Raw genomic sequence first — 16225 nt, forward strand, 5'->3', positions numbered from 1 at the left:
TGCTTGTCCCCTTCATAGGGGCAGCCTTGCCAGGGCCCAAACCCGCGTTGACCAAAATGCCGATGCTGGGAATGGGGTCAGGAAACTGGCATGCTGGGAGGCCTCTTAATTATCCAACCCCATTCGCTTACATTCTCAAACTCAGTGGAGCATGAAAATTCAACGCCTATGTGTCACATTTTCCACCATTACTCACTAGCACAACACGAGATGCAAGGAAAACTGCAATGTGACCAGCATCTAGTCTTATTACAGTGGGCAAGGGGGGAATTTAGCATTTCAAAGATTCCTTACGGAAGTATAATGGACCTAAAAGACTTTTTTTTGCATTTATTCATTTTCAATCCTCTCCGTAGCTTCGAGCTGTTTCGTTTGACTTTTTGATGTTTATATATGCAGACCTATCCTGTGAACTCTTAATAATGTGGAGTGCAACAGAATAAGAAGTTATCATAATTAAAGAGTATTAAGTGACCAGAATTGTCTTTGAAAATGACAAGCAAAATCTGAGAGACTTACTGTTAAACTTCAGATAATATGGAATTAAAACCTTGGGTGTGTTTTGATGAAATAAAACACAGGTCCAGTTCTCTCTGTCTCTATCGGTTTTCTGAATAATCAGCTGTAAAACATCCTCTTCCTGTTTTTGTTCCTTCAATGTTTTCTCTGCAACAGTTTTGCCATCACTACTGATCCAAACAAGTCTCATTGATTCAGTGACATCAGAGACAGAGCAGGTCAGGGTAACAGTGTCTCCCTCAGTCACTGCATCAGGTGGTTCAGTTGTGACTGTGGAAACAAGAAAATCATTTAGATTTTAAACAATAACATGATCATTTAAAACCATGGGAACATTCTGTCTCCTACCTTTAACTGTGATTAGTTTGATGGTCACAAAATTATATGATCCCAGAGAACATGTGTAAATTCCTGAATCTTCAAACAATACAGGGACAATCTGCACATTGAAGTTGTTGCCATTAAAGTTTGTTTCGGTGGGCACCAGTCGACTCCCAAAGTAGGTCCTGTTTATATTGATAGGCTCAGATCTGTAAGTAGAAGCTATTTCTTCTTTTTGATTCTGAAAATAACGTGATGACCAGGTCCATTTAGTTTCAGTGTAATCAGATTGAACTTCACAACTTAGGTAGAGTTCACTGTGATCCGTGACTGACCGATAAAGTGTGTATATTTTGTTGTGTAACTCTGCAATAGACAGACAGGAAACAAGATGTTAGATTTTTATAGTTCCTGAGATACAGATGTTGTAAATTTCCACAGGACCAAACAGCGTCCTCCTGGTATGTCAGCTGGGAGTGCAGCATTAGGACAGGGAAATCGGCTGGGACCTGGATACACTGGCTGCTGGCCCAGGCTGATAGTTCTTTAAATGTCAGGTTGCAAGTCCATCTGCCTTAAATATGGCTCAGTCAAAGTGATATTTCTCCATGGACAGTAGATTTGTTAAACTGTCTCAGCAATTAATTATCAACAAATGCCTCATTCCCATTGTATTGGTACATCTGGTCCCATTGTGAATAGGAGGTCAAATAGAGACGGAATCATTGATGGCCTGAATGGTCTCCTTCTATGCTATTATGACTCGATGACTCTATGACATCGGCAGGTCCATCAAAGAGTGCAATGTCAGTCTAGCTTGATAGAGAAAGGAGCAAGGGGAAGCTTTGACTAATTTCTGAACTCCAGCAGGTCGGAGGTTCATTCGGAGTTAATTTGTTTAGGTTAATTAGTTGACCCACTGGTTTGGAACAGTGAGGCATGTTCATTATTTTGAACTTATGCACAAATACAGGTAATACTGATTAAACTAAGTGAATCCGATCATAACTGTTATTCTGTATGTTCCCTTGCTGTGAAATAAAGCACTTAAACTGACTTTGTCTCACCAAGGATTTTTTAGGCTGTCTTCAAAAAATACTAAAGATGCATGTGCGATAGACACAAATATCCAGTTTAGATCACAGGGGAATCTTATTCTTACACCCCAGGCTGTGCCATCACATAATCAGTCATTGGGCAGTATGAGATTAACCCTGAATGTAAGATGCTCAGACCATTTTAGTGAGTGACCAGCACCACTGTACCCAAGAGAATGTTTCAGGAATGACCCTAATCTTTTAACATCAGTGTTGGGTGCCTTTAATTTGTTTGTATTTCTCTATTCCAATGTCGACTGGAAAGGCATTTCCTTTATTCAATTGATGGATTTTATTCTTTTTGATTCACAAACATGAATTGAAATGAATCCATTGAATTCACCTGATTGGTTACATCAGTTCTTAATGTCCCCATTTTATATTTACACCCATGTTCCAGGGTAAAAACAAGGACCACATTCTGCAGTAAATCCCACAGTGGTTTCTGTGCTCACTGTACTTTGTGTGTAACAGTTTTATATTAGTTATTATTTAATACTGCAAGGTAGCTCTGGACTTACCCAGATCCACATCAACATTTGTGTTTCCACTGAGAACAATGGAGTCATTTTCATGCACTTCCCATGTATATAAATTCTGATTCTCTGCTCCAACTTGTCTGACTATCAGATAGACTGTGTTATTCAGATGGATCTCATCAGTGTTGTTCCTCCTGTTCTGCTGAGATGAGTCTCTTGGTTTCCAGTGAAGACTGACTGTATCTGAGAGTTTGGAGATGGTACAGCTGAGGGTGATGTCACTGCCTATTCCAGGCCTCTGTGAATCTGTCTCAACTGTAAAAAACAGATAAATGAAGCTTAGAATTCTCAATAAGTGTTCTGAACTATTGCATTCAGAACTTTCTTTTTTTTACAAAGACACAGTGGTGGGAATTTTATTTCAATGTGAGGGTGGGAACGGGGCGGATGGTCATTTAACCCACCCCCCGTATGGGCATGCTGTCTTCCCGACACAAAACCAACACACTCAATGTTTAAAAAGCTCCACCAAGAGCCGGAGGAGACAATCCGCCCGAGATCGATGATTGGTCACTTAGACCTCTTAGCGAGCTTGTTGTTTGTTGTTTGTTGACCATTTTGAATTTTCTTTGTAGGCTCAGGATCCACACAGGGTCTCAAACCACAACAGGGAGGAGAAGTTGCAAACACAATGGAGAGACAACAGCAAGAGGCACCATTAAAGAGAGAAGGCTCAGAAAAGGCCCTCATTCACAGGCAGTCAGTTTTATAGAGACAGGAGAATTATCTGTCCTGTTACTTCGCTCTTGACAAGGACATTGGGTGGGAGGCGATTGCTTTAGAGGGTGTGGACGGTCCCTTCTGCTTAGAGGCCTCACGGATTCATGAGTGAGGTGTTCCTGAAGACTACACATTCCAACTGAAAAGAAGGAAGGACATAACAGGAAATGGGATCAAGCGATTCTGAGATTGGATCAACTTGCAATGAGGAGCAGCATCCGCTGGAGCAGAGGCAAACCCCTGGGCACCAGGAGCGAGGAAGGAGGGGCAGGAAGGCAACAAAGACAATACCCTCAACAGAGCATCGACCACCAAAGGAGAAACTACCTGGACATGTAGGAGTGTCAGTGCTGCAGAAGGCTGTACCTGTCCAATTAGATTGTTGCTGACATGTGTACCCTTGTTCAGGGCCTTCTGAGGGTTTGTGGAAACCATCACTATAGCCTTCCCATGACTGTAAATGTCACAGTGGCCTTGCATTATTTTGTAACTGGGTCCTTCCAGGGAATGGCAACAGTCATTGGTGGCATCTTGCAGGCAGCAGCACATCATTGCATCACAGAGGTAACGGACACCGAGAGGTCAGGGGATTCCACTGAATTCCAAATGGATAGTGGCACTCAAGCTCAAAGAGCAGTGATATTTGTCTCCATCACTGAATTCCCTCAGGTGCAGGGAATCTTTGATTGCTTGCATGCACCAACTGGGAGATTCCTCAACAGGAAGGGATTCCATTCCCGAAACATTCAGCTGGTATGCAACCACAACAAGTGCTTTATACAGGTGCGTGAACGCTATCCTGGAAGCTGCCATGAAGCCTTCATCCTTTGTTAATTTCAGGTCCTGAAGCTCTTCATGGTGCAATGGGAAATCTGTGGATGGCTGTTAGCAGATAAACCTTTTCCAATGAGGAGATGGCTGATGGTTCCAGTGCATAATCCTGCCTTGGAGGCTGAGAGACACTACAACAGATGCCACCTGAGCACAAGGGTTATTACTGAGCAGGTCATCGGCCTCATGAAGATGATGTTCAGGTGCCTTGGCCGGTCACGTGGCTCCTTTCAGTACACTCCCTCAAGGGTCTCACGCATTGTGGTGGCCTGTTGCACAGTTCATAGCATGTCCTTGACAAGGGAGAAGGGCTAGAACAGCACAGCTCCTGAGAGGAGGAAGATGATGAGGAAGAGGAGGATGAAAATGAGGAGGAGGCTGAAGAAGAACTGGAGAATGGTGCCTATGCTTTGCAGGGTTGCTGCCACGGTAAACTCAGGGGGTGGAACGTTTATCAGAATGGCAGGGACGCTCGGGACACTCAGATCCAGACACGTTTCACCTGAGTGATATTCAGTCTGCAGGACATTTGGAGAGGAGATTCTCCTTCATCCGAGTGAGAGCAAACAGCTGTTAAGAACAAAAATCAGCAACTTTCCAATGACACAAACACTGCAATGCTCCAGAGTCTCCATCTGACGTACTGCTCCCCAACACAATCCTGTGCTTTGCTCACCCTTATTTTTCATTCTCCAGCCCTTCGCCCTGATGAAATGAAAATACACAAGTCTGCCTCAGTGCAACAACATGCCGAGCGATTTATCACACAGCAGTTTGATGTCATGTACAACAAAAACACCCAAGAGACCCACAAAGTGATATTACAAACACAGAGGCCTCTGCTCATAACCACTTCTACAACTTGCTCCCCCTGTAGCTGAGGATGAGGCAGCAACAGACTGCTCACTCATGCCTTTCTGGGACTGAGATGCCCGTGGCAGTCGCCCTCATCATGGAAGTGCCAGGGGACACCTCCAAAGGCAGTTGAACCAGCAACACTGCAGGGCCAGTCACTGTCACAGGGTGCGACTCTACAGATATTTCATCCATTGGAGGGGCCATGGAGATGGATGATGATGTTGCAACCATGAGGGATGGCCCTCTCATCACTATCTGTCGTCACCTCAGACCTTTCATGGCACCCTAGATGGCTCGCGGGGACCACCAGCTGGGAGACAGTTGGCATCCACTCTATGCTTCTTTGAGCCATTTTCACCATTGACCGGTCAATACTACAGACTGTGGCATGCTTTCTGTGCATGTCAGTGCGCTGTTCCTGCATCCACTCTGAGTGATGCTGCATATGGCTCTCCATGAAGTTAGCCACTCGCTCAATGGAGAAGCTCATGTGCTCAAAGCACTGAGACATTGTGGAGCACACGAGATGAATGGATTCCTCCATTGTCATCCCATGACTCCACAGTGCCTCAGGTAAATTGACACGTGGGCACACATCTCATGCTGGTTCTCATGATTCACTAGGCTCTGTATCTCCGCCCTGTTGAGCAGGGCTGCGCCTGTGCCCCGTCTTCCGAGGGGAATTGGCCACAGCTGAATCTGCCTTCCCCGTCACCTCCTGCTCTGATGTGATGTGCATTTCACCCTGTGCCACTGTATCTAATAACGAGGAGACACCGAGGTGCGAGGATCTGCGCTGGTGGAGGATGCACTATAAAGATGTGACAGTGCAGGCTCTGAGATGTCTTCCCCCTCTGATTCCTACAGAACAGGTTGGCAGTGTCTTAACTCCTCCCCCTCTGCAGCTGTCCCCGGGGGAGATGTAAAAGAAGGTCGTCATGAGAAATCAGCACAATCATCAGATGCTTCTGCTGTTTGAAGCAATCAGATGACAGGTTATGAATTGACAGTTCATTTCACGGGGAGGATTGCCATGCATCCTCTGAACCTGGGCTGTTCAGATCTTTTCACCTTGTCCATGTTTGACTCCCATTTCTCCATCTGCAATATCCTGGTGGGTTGCCACTCTGGCCAGATCAAGGACCAGCTCCTTGAAATGCATCTCATCCAGGCGGACCCTCTTGCTCTCCCTGTGTTGTTCTCCTATTTGGCCTGTGAGGTGAACAAAGATGTCATTAAGACTCTCTCCCTCACCACTTGCAGCATTTCATGCGCATAGGATTGTAGATTTCCCCATAACCTACGGTCCAATAGCGCTCAGATAATGAACTACGCTGATGGGTCATCGATGATACTGTGCTCACACCTCTCCTATGGTCAGGATGTTCCATGTGGTGCATAAAATGGCAAAGCCAAAAGCCTTTATTTGCATACAATGTCATCAGCGATCAGATATGTGTGGCAAGCCAAAGTGCACAAAGGTATCTATCTAAATGTCTCCCCTTTCATTGAAGAAATTGCAAATTAATGCACATACATGAGAGTTACTTCATTTGAAAGTTACATTTTGTAATTTCCTGTAGCAATTGAAGAGTTGCATCTCATTGTGTAGTTTGTTTGATCTGAGCAAGATGCTTGTCTGTCAAATTCAATGTCTCTACCGGGTTGATAACTTCCAGAGCATGTTGTTCTGTTGCTTCTTGTTGAATCTGGAAGATTTCACACTCTGTACTGGCATTATCAACTTCCTTCAATGGGAGTGCAGCTCTCGACAGCATGTCAGTGATGGACATCTGCTCCCCTTGCTCGTACTTCACTTCCAAGTGATATCTCCGCAAATGAAGTAACATCCTTTGCAAATACTTAGGAGCAAATAGAAGCTGTTTGAGAAAGATGCTTTGAAGTGGTTTGTGGTCAGACTCTATCATCACTTTCTCTCTCCCAAACAGGTGCTTGTTGAAATGCTCAAAAGTAAAGACAATATTCAGGCAGTCTCCCTCGATTTGTGCACAGCATCATTCACTTTGCGTTAACCCTCTAGATGCAAATGCAACTGTTGTCCTTGCTGCATGAGGGTTGCTCCAAATCCTGTTTCACTGCATCACACTGTAGGGTGACTTCCGCATTGACGTCATAGTACCTCAGCATTGGCATTGTCGTCACTGGTTGTTTGATGTGATGGAAAACTGCTTCTTGTTTTGTGCCCCAATACCACTAAATATCCTTTGCAGTGAACTTGCGTAGAGATTCACACTCTGATGACAAATTGGGTAAGAACTTGACTCGGTAGTTCACAAATCCAACAAATCATTGAACTGCCTTCACATCTGTTGGTTGCTGCATCTCTGCTACTGCTTGCGCCTTATCTGGATCAGGGCAAAGTCCTTTAGCTGTCAGTACATGACCGATGTACTTGAGTTCAGTCAACACCAGCTGCAACATTTTCTTGTTCAGCTTTCGGTTCATCTGGCGACCTCTGTCAAGCAGTTTCACTCCATTCCAATCATGGTCCACGATGGCATCTTCCATTGGATCCGGACATCGCGGACATCCATAAACCAGAAGATCATCCACTATCGCTTCCACTACTGGTAAACCATTGACTATCTCATGCTGTCTGCGTTGGTCTTCTGCCGGAGCAGTAAAATTGCCAAATGGCACATGCAACCATCTGTACCTCCCAAATGGCATCAGAAAGTAGTCAGAAAGATATTGCTTTCACTGAAATTCACTTACCAGTATCCACCTTTAGCATGTCAGGTAGCAAAGACCTTTACCTTGGCAAGTTGAGGCAAAATCTCTTTGATGGTTGATCTTGGGTAGTGCGATCTCTTTAAAGCTTTATTGAGGTCATTGGGATCAGAACACACTCTCAATTTTAAAGTTTTTTTTCACTGTTACCATACTGCTAATCCAGTCGACAGCAGTTGTCATTTTCTTGATTGCTCCCATCTTTTCAAGTTCCTCTATCTTGTCTTTCAAGCTAGGCTTGAGGGCAATTGGAACTCGCCTCGGAAGATGTTGAGTTGGGCTCACAGTCTCATCTACTTCAAGATGATATTCACCAGAAAGCCATCCAAGAACTGTGAAAATGTCTTTGTAATCTGTCAAGATTTGTTCAGCAGTCAATGACTTGGTGTCATGCAAAACACTGATACAGGGAGGGTTACCAGTCCAAGCTTTTGATTTGTTTCAGACAAGATGAGGGGAATTTGCTCAGTGTTCACTATCTGGAACTGAAGTTTTTCTTCTTTCCTGTTGGACTCTCAGCTTGGTTTGTCCTCTGGAGTGAGCATCATTCCATCATAGAGTCTCAACTTTACCTTTGACATCTTTGTAATCGAGTCACCATCTTGAGCTCTTTCACACAAGTCTGCAAAGCTCATGCTGTTGCACGTGGAACCCGTGTCTATCTGACTCTTCATATCAGTCTTGATGGTCTACTTCTGCAGTCATCAATCCAATAATCACAAACCACTTCCTACCTCGAGACTTGATGCTGCCCAACACGTTCTAGAGTGATTTGTCTGAATCATCATCAGACATCTCTCCAGCAACCATCTTTGCAGGCTTGTTTATCTTTGTTTCGCAAAATATTTATGTGCAAAGTGGTTCATCTTCTTGCAGTTAGAGCACTGCTTTCCCCACACTGGACATGCTTCCTTTTCCTTCTTGTGGTATCCTCCTGTATTCATATCCACTCCTCTGGCCTTAATCTTTCTGCTGCTCCTTCTGAACGTTGTCCTTCCTTTACATCATTGACTTGTGCTTGGAAGACTTGGACTGCCTCTTAGCATAGTGCACAGCCTCATCGGTTCTCCCATCAATACTCTTCAGCTATTGATTAGCCACCTCAGAGCTTCTGCACATGTCATTAGCTTTCCTGAGAGTAAGCTTTTCTCCTCTCAGCAGACGTGCTCTCACAGCGGGATCTCTTGTTCCTCAAACAATCCTATCTCTGCTGAGATCATCCTTCAGTTGCCAAAATCACAAAATTCAGCTGAAAATCTCAGTACAGGCATAGAATGATCAATATTCACCCTCTCTTCCTGAGCTCTCGCGTTATTCACATATTTTTCATAAATTATGTTAATAGAGGGTTCAAAGTGGGTCTTCAAGTCCTCCAAAATCTCACAGGACTTGCATATAATGACACCAGAGGTCACAAGTGTACAGCAAGCCAAAGTGTAAGAAGGTGTTTATCCAAACACAGGAGAACTCTATTCTCCCTCGGGATGCCCCTCTCTTTTGCATTCTGGTGACTGCTGACCTGGGGGAATGTCATCTGGGTCTATCTTTGAACTCACCTTGCCAGACCCAAGCAGATCATTGAAACATTTCCTGCACTGGACCCAGTTCCTTCTCACCACTCCTCTGCTGCTGACCTCATGAGCCACCTCCAGACAGGCCTTCTCAGTCATCCTTGTCGGCTTCTTCTGGTGCAGACATGGAATGCGATGCTTCTCTGGGCCGTCACCAGCACCAGAAGTACCTCAAGTAAGGCACGCGAAAAACAGAGGGTTACCCTGGCACGCGGGCCCTCCCTACACACTGCCCTCTGCTCAGCTTCTCCTTGCAACATGGAGATGAACAGTGACCACATCAATGGCTGCCGCTCATCGTTTAAATCAGGCCTGCTCATCCCTGTGTCCCGCCTCATTCCTGCGTCCGCCGCTGCTAATTTGGTGGCGAATGTGATGCCAGGCTAATTAACTGGCTTTCCAGTTAAAACTGCAACATGTGCACATTGCCAATGCGGTGCAGGGTCGGGACCCGGAAATAAACGCGATGTTGAGGTCCTGACCCCGGAATTGAAATCCCACAAAGTCAGAGAAATACTGAGCAGCTGTGCTTAGTGCTGACAATTAACATTTCCCAGATAATGTTCACTTGTTGCCATTAGCCCCCTCCTGTTAATTCTGTATCTATTGTTTAGTGTTATGCAGGTGGAGGGTGTTAACTGGGGTCTTACTTCAACGCTTCTGAGGAGAGTCTTACTGAGACAAGTGAAGGAGTTGAGTGAGGAGCGACATGTTTGTACTCCTTTTACTCTGTACGATAAATGTGAAACTGAGTAAAGATTGGCTCTCGCATTATCCTTCAACAACAACCTCCTCCCTCCTCTTCCTCCTGTACATCTGATCCATGGCAGTATCATTCAAAGACGTATATTCACATGCAAATTCCTGACACCCAAATCTATCTCTACACTATCTCTCTCACACCTTCCATTGCCTCTGTGTTGTCTGATTGCTTATCCAACATCATGTCTTGGATGAGCCACAATTTCCTCCAGTTCAAGATCTGGAAGACTAAAGTCATCATCTTCGGCTCTTACCAGCAACTCCATACTGTCACCATCAGCTCCATCACCCTCCATGGCCATTGTCTCAGGAATTTTACGAGAATGGACAAAAGATTGGGAAAAAATACAAATGTTACCAATCAAAACTACTCACCCTTTGTGCATCCACTAATTCTAATGCACAGAGGATTTTCACTGATCTGTCTGTTTCCAGTGAGAGATTCATTCTGGGCTGGGTGATAGAACTGAAGGATCATGACATGATCCCAACATTCTGTTAGGAATATTAGTGGAATTGCTCACAGAAAATCATATTATTGAACCCTTTCTAGTCCTTGTCCTACTTACCTTTGATCCCAAATACTTCAAACTGTTTCAGGATTTTTTTACTGGGTTGTGTCTGAGTCCAGGTGAACAAGCCCGCAAGTTCAAAGGTGGGCTTTCTGATTCTCAGATTAAGGGTACCCCAGTCCTCACGTATCCTCTGAGAAATGCCTGGTATATTATTGTACTTATCGCTCCATTGTACAGCCCATCGCTGATCTTCGCTGTGAAAGGTACCCAATTGATATGTAGTTTGTTGCCCTGAGTGTGGTCTCCATTCCAACACAATGGGACCATTTCCAGGATTTTCTGGTCCTTTCAATACAAAGTTCCCTTCCTGATGTAAAAAATAAATATAACTTGGGAATCCTGCAAGGAAAGAATAACAAACATTTTAGAATCAGACAGCAAATTTTTAATCTGACCTGTGTAATTATTCATCCTGTAGACAATTTGTTTTCAGTAAATTGTTATTGATGATACAGTTCAGACATGCTACAGCACATACACACCAGAGTAAAATGCTGTATAGCTGAAAGAGCAAAGGTCACCTTCCTAAAGATACACTTATTAGAATGGATTGTGATTTCTCCCAGCTCCCAAAGTTTAAAAAAAAAGAATTCCCCCACATTTATATAGCAATTTTAATAGAAAATAACTTTACAACACTTTACAAACTGTGGAAAAATATAAAAGGATTTAGAGAGAATAAACACAACAACTTGAAATGTACCGCATCATTAACATGTTAAAATGCCTCATGCTGCTTCCCAGGAGTGTTATCACTCAAAACCTGAAACCGAGTGACATCGAGAGATATTAGCGCAGACGAACTAAAGCTGATCAAAGAAGTCGGTTTTACAGAGGGTCTTAAAGGGCAAAAACTAGGTAAAGAGGCAGAGAAGTTTAGAGAGGGAATTCTAGAGCTCAGGGTTTCGGCAGCTGAAAGCACAGCCACCAATGGTGGAGCAATTTAAATCGGGGCAGTTCAAGAGGCCGGAATTAGATGTGAGCAGATCAAGCGGACGGTTGTGGGGCAGGTGGAGATTAATTAGAAAGGGAGCAGCAAAGCTATGGAGACATTTGAAAACTTTAATATCAAGGTGCTGCTTAACCTGTAGCCAGATCAATGAGCACAGGGGTGATTGGATGAACGGCATTTGTTGTGAGTTAGGACACAGGCAGCAGAGTTTGGATGGCCTGAAGTTTACAAAGGGAAGAATGTGGAAGGCCGATCAGGAGTGCATTGGAATAGACAAGTCTATGAGGTAGCAAAGGCTTTCATGAGGGTTTCAGCAGCAGATGAGATGAGGCAAGGACAGCGTCAGGTGATGTTCCGGAAGATGAAAAGACCATCTTAGTGATGGTGTGGATGTGTAGGCGGCAGCTCAGCTCAGGGTCAAATATGAAACCAAAGTTGCAAAGAGTCTGCTTCAGCGTCAGACAGTTGCCAGGGAGATAGATGGAGTTGGTACCTATGGAATGGAGTTTGTTGCGGGACCAAAGACAATGACCAGTACTGGATGTTGGACAAGAAGTCTGATAACTTAACAACCATGAAGGAGTCAAGATTTATAGTCGTAAGATAGAGCTGGGTGAAAAACTGAGTTTTCGGATAATGGCGCCAAAGGGCTGTACGTTGATGAGAAATAGAAGGGGGGGGGGGGGTCAAGGATAAATCCTTTGGGGACACAGGAGGTAAAGGTACGGGAGTGGGATAGGAAGCCACTGCTGATGATACCCAGGCTCTGATTAGATCAATAAGAATGGAACCAGCTGAGAACAGGCCAACCCAGCTGGATGACTGTGAAGTGACACTAGAAGAGGATAGAGTAGTCAATGGTGTCAATGGCTCCAGACCAATTGAGAAGGATCAGGACGGATAGTTTTCCTTTATCACAAACACAGAGGATACCATTCCATTTCAGTGTTGTGGCAGGGGCGGAAACCTGATAGGAGGGATTCAAACACAGAGTTTCAGGAAAGATGGGCACGGATTCAAGGACTTTAAAGAGGAAAGGGAGGTTGGTGATTGGGCAGTAGTTTACAGGGACAGAAGGGTCAAGGGGTAGATTTTGAGGAGAAGGGTGATCCCGGCAGTTTTGAAGGAGAAAAGAACCTGAAGGAGGAGAATGATTAACAGTATCAGCGAACATGGGGGCCAGGATGTGAAGTTGGGTGGTCAGCAGTTTAGTGAGAATAGGGTCAAGGGAGCAGGAGGTGGGTCTCAGGGACAAGATAAGCTTGGAGAAGGCATGTGGGGAGATAGGGGAGAAATTATAGGAAGATGCAAGTTCAGGGCTAGGGCAGGTTGGAGCCTTAGAGCATGTTTGTCCAGATGGGCTAATATATGGGAGGGACGCATCAGATTGTCTTAATCTTAGTGACAAAGGAGTCCATGAGCTTCTCGCACTTATTGTTGGAGATGAGGTTGGAGGAGACTGTAGGGGAGTCGAAGAAGATGGCTTGCAGTTGAGAAAAGTAGCTGGTGTTATTTCAGGATGATCCTGGAATAGTGAGCAGTTTCAACAGACAAGAGCTGGATCTGATCATGCTTTATGTGTTGCTGCCAGATTTGGCGGTGAATGGCTCAACCAGTTGTCCACCACATCCTTTCAAGTCTGCTTCTCTTGGACTTAAGTTAGCGGAGATGAGAGCTGTACCAGGGGAATGGCCAGGGTGAGAGAGAGTAATGGTTTTATTGGGGACTAGAGCATCAAAGGTGGAAGTGATGTGTGGTTGTGCAAATCCGTAGCTGCAGAAATGCGCTGGTGATTGGAGAGCAAAAGGCTAGAAAGTTGGAATTTTGCAAGTGCAATTGCAAGGGAATTGGGAAGATTTTTTTCCCGGGGTGAACACAGAAGGAGGTAGGGTAAGGGTATAGAAGGGGGATCTGGATGGTAAGTGGTACAAGGAAGTGATCAGAGATCACTTATCTGTAATTGATACAAAAGGGTATCGAGGCCACATGAGATGGGAAGGTCAACAGGGTGACTGCGAATATGGGTTGGGGAGTTTACATGGAGGGAGAAATTAAGGGAGCACAGTGATCGCAGAGAACAGAGTTCTACGACCAAGGCGGGAATAATGCACTGTTAAGTCAGTCCCACTTCTCTGCAGGTCACAGCATATTAGTAAAATTTCTAACCAACCAGAAAATAGCCAAATTAAATACTTTATTTATGCCACAGAATAAAGGACACCAAACTAGGTTTCTTTAAACAACAACAAAATTAACTAGTTATTAATAAACTAAATCTAAAACAATAATGAGATGTATCTATATATGAAAAGATTTTATAACTTCTTATTCTTCCTAACCCTCATGCACACACACATACATTCAAAAACTGGTTAACTGGGGTAAATGGGATGTTTTGATTTCGAACGGTTTTTTTGGAATAATAAAATAATTGGTTGTTACGGTCTGGTATGATATTGCCAGATCTGTGAGGTGTCCCAGAGTCGTCTAGTCAGATGCCACTGAAAGACTCTCCAGGTGAGATTGATGAGCAGTCTGTGATGGGTAGGCATTCAAGGCAATTTGTCTGCAGCAGGCGTCACACAAGGTCTTCCATCAGGGTTGCAGCAAAAGGTGTCCGTTCTCTCACTCAATGCAAAGGCCCCATTTTAAAAAATGAAAGATTTCTGCCAATTCAGGACTTCTTCAAACACAGGAGGCAGTTTGAAATATAGATTCTTCAGAGACCTGAGGCAACAGTAATCTGCCACACCCAAAATACAAGACTTCCTCTCTCCAGGAAGACACACCCACAAGGGTGTGGCTCCCATACATTTGACTTGCAAATCCTTCAAAGTTCATTTAACGTCTTGAGAAAATTGGAAATTACACTTGATGCAAAAATTCTTTTCAAGAGAAAGAAATCTTCGGCTGTCTTTCTGACAGGTCTAGCAGCAACTGACTTTTCAACTCAAAAGTGAAACTAACTTTTTAACAGTCAAGTCACATGACAGTCATAAATCTTACTGGTTGCTTGGAAACAGGTGCCTTGCAGTGTGCACATTTCAAACACCGAGAGTTGAATTTTACCAGCCCCTCGATGTCAGTGGTCGTGGTGGGGAGGGGCCAGTAAAATGCTTGCGGGAATGGCCCGCCATGACCCCCAATGCTGAGAAGGTCCCCCCGCCACATTTTACCAGCGGTGGTGAAGCCTCAGTGCGGCCTTTGGAATTATGTATAGAGTTACGAGGCGAGACACTGGAGGGGACGGCAGGGGGAGGAGTGAAATCATTAGAGGGGGGAGCGGGAAAAATCCTTTCTATTGATTGTGGGGACGGTGAGAAGGGGTTGCGTGTCAAAGGTCATTAAGTTTGGGGGTAAAGTTTAGAAGCTGAAGAAAACGTTTTTTGTGAGGGGGGGAGAATTAGACTTTTATTACTCATTGCAGGTGTGGGATAGGGAATTGAAAATGTGAATAAATGTATATCTGCATTTTTAACCATTCTGCTACTTTAAAACGTTTAATGAGGCCCAAGTGCCTGAAGCCCTTTAAAAATGGCGCTGGTGCCTGCGCGGTGGCACCAAATGGCATTGCCAGAGATGGAGCGGCCGCCTCTCTACGTCATTGGGGGCGGCCACTGCACCCCCTCCATTTAAATGAATCCCCGCGCGAAATATCATGGGGGCTCAGCGACTGCACTTCCGGGTCTGAAGGCCGCCATTTTAAATGTGTGCTGCCGCGATGTGCAGTGAGCCTACAAAATTCAGCCCCAAGTTTCAGCATTCAATGTTCACAGAAAATCCTTTTCTCAGTTTCTAAAAGTACACAGAATTCTTAGCTTTCATCTTCAGACCTCTCGTCTCACTGTCTTCATTGTGATCTTTGATAACAAATGCAAACCCTAACCCAAAATCAAGGCAGCCTCTGCCTCCTGTGCTCACTCACGTCCCCCATCTTACACGCTTCTTTGTAATCCAAGGAGTAGATGAGGAAGACATTTGTTGATCTCCAAAGGGTTACTAAGGTAAGTGGGTTCACACTTTGCCTTCATTTACAATCTTAACCTTCGAATGTGGATGATCAGCCTTCACTGCAAACTTGATGGAGCATCAAGGTGGGAAAATCAGACAACTTTTCACACACTTTCCAAATGCATATTAACATTGTAAAATCTAGCAGACTGTCAGCACAAGATATTCTGTAGACTGCTTGTTCACACATTCATGTAAGCAGGATGCTTGGCTTGGCTCTAGAGTAATATTGTCTCTGCTTCTCCCAATTCTAACTGATGTGGCTTTTATAACTGCTTACAGGAGGCTGCACGTGCGAACAGATTTGTATCTGAAGGGGACCTCCCAACCACTGCTCACTGACTCTGAGTAAATTCAGCAATTCTGTGCTTCCAGTAACAGCATAACGGGAAGAAGGAAAATCATTTGATCTGAAACCCCGTGAACATTTTTATCCTTCCCATGATCTGCCTGTGGATTTCCCAAGTGAGCTAATTTACAGATATTATAATGAGTGCTCATGGCTCTGCAGCCTCGCGTTCCCTGCTTTTGTAAAAAAAGAAAGATTTGCATTTATATCGCACCTTTCATTACCACTGGATGTCTCAATGCACTTTACAGTCAACAAAGCACAAATGAAGTTTAGTACTGTAGGAAACGTGGCAGCCAAATTGCGCACAGCAAGCTCCCACAGATGACAATGTGATAATGACCAGATGATCTGTTTTTGTGATGTTGA

At 44.4% G+C, this 16225-nt stretch overlaps 1 protein-coding gene across 6 annotated transcripts in view; it reads right to left on the minus strand.

Annotated features, from left to right (window-relative positions):
* Window positions 1-16225, minus strand: part of LOC137376022 (uncharacterized) — a 53337-nt gene that overhangs the window by 13815 nt on the left and 23297 nt on the right. For 4 of the 6 annotated variants that reach the window (XM_068043962.1, XM_068043961.1, XM_068043965.1 and 1 more), the window contains 4 exons: window positions 10539-10883; window positions 2459-2731; window positions 868-1206; window positions 520-789 (listed from right to left, as the gene is read on the minus strand). In XM_068043962.1, coding sequence (XP_067900063.1) covers window positions 520-789; window positions 868-1206; window positions 2459-2731; window positions 10539-10883 — 1227 coding nt within the window. The remainder of the gene's footprint in view (window positions 1-519; window positions 790-867; window positions 1207-2458; window positions 2732-10538; window positions 10884-16225) is intronic. The other 2 variants (XR_010976123.1, XM_068043964.1) reach the window with 1 other exon arrangement.

This window comes from Heterodontus francisci, chromosome 12 (genome assembly GCF_036365525.1).
Source record: "Heterodontus francisci isolate sHetFra1 chromosome 12, sHetFra1.hap1, whole genome shotgun sequence".
NCBI lineage: Eukaryota > Metazoa > Chordata > Chondrichthyes > Heterodontiformes > Heterodontidae > Heterodontus > Heterodontus francisci.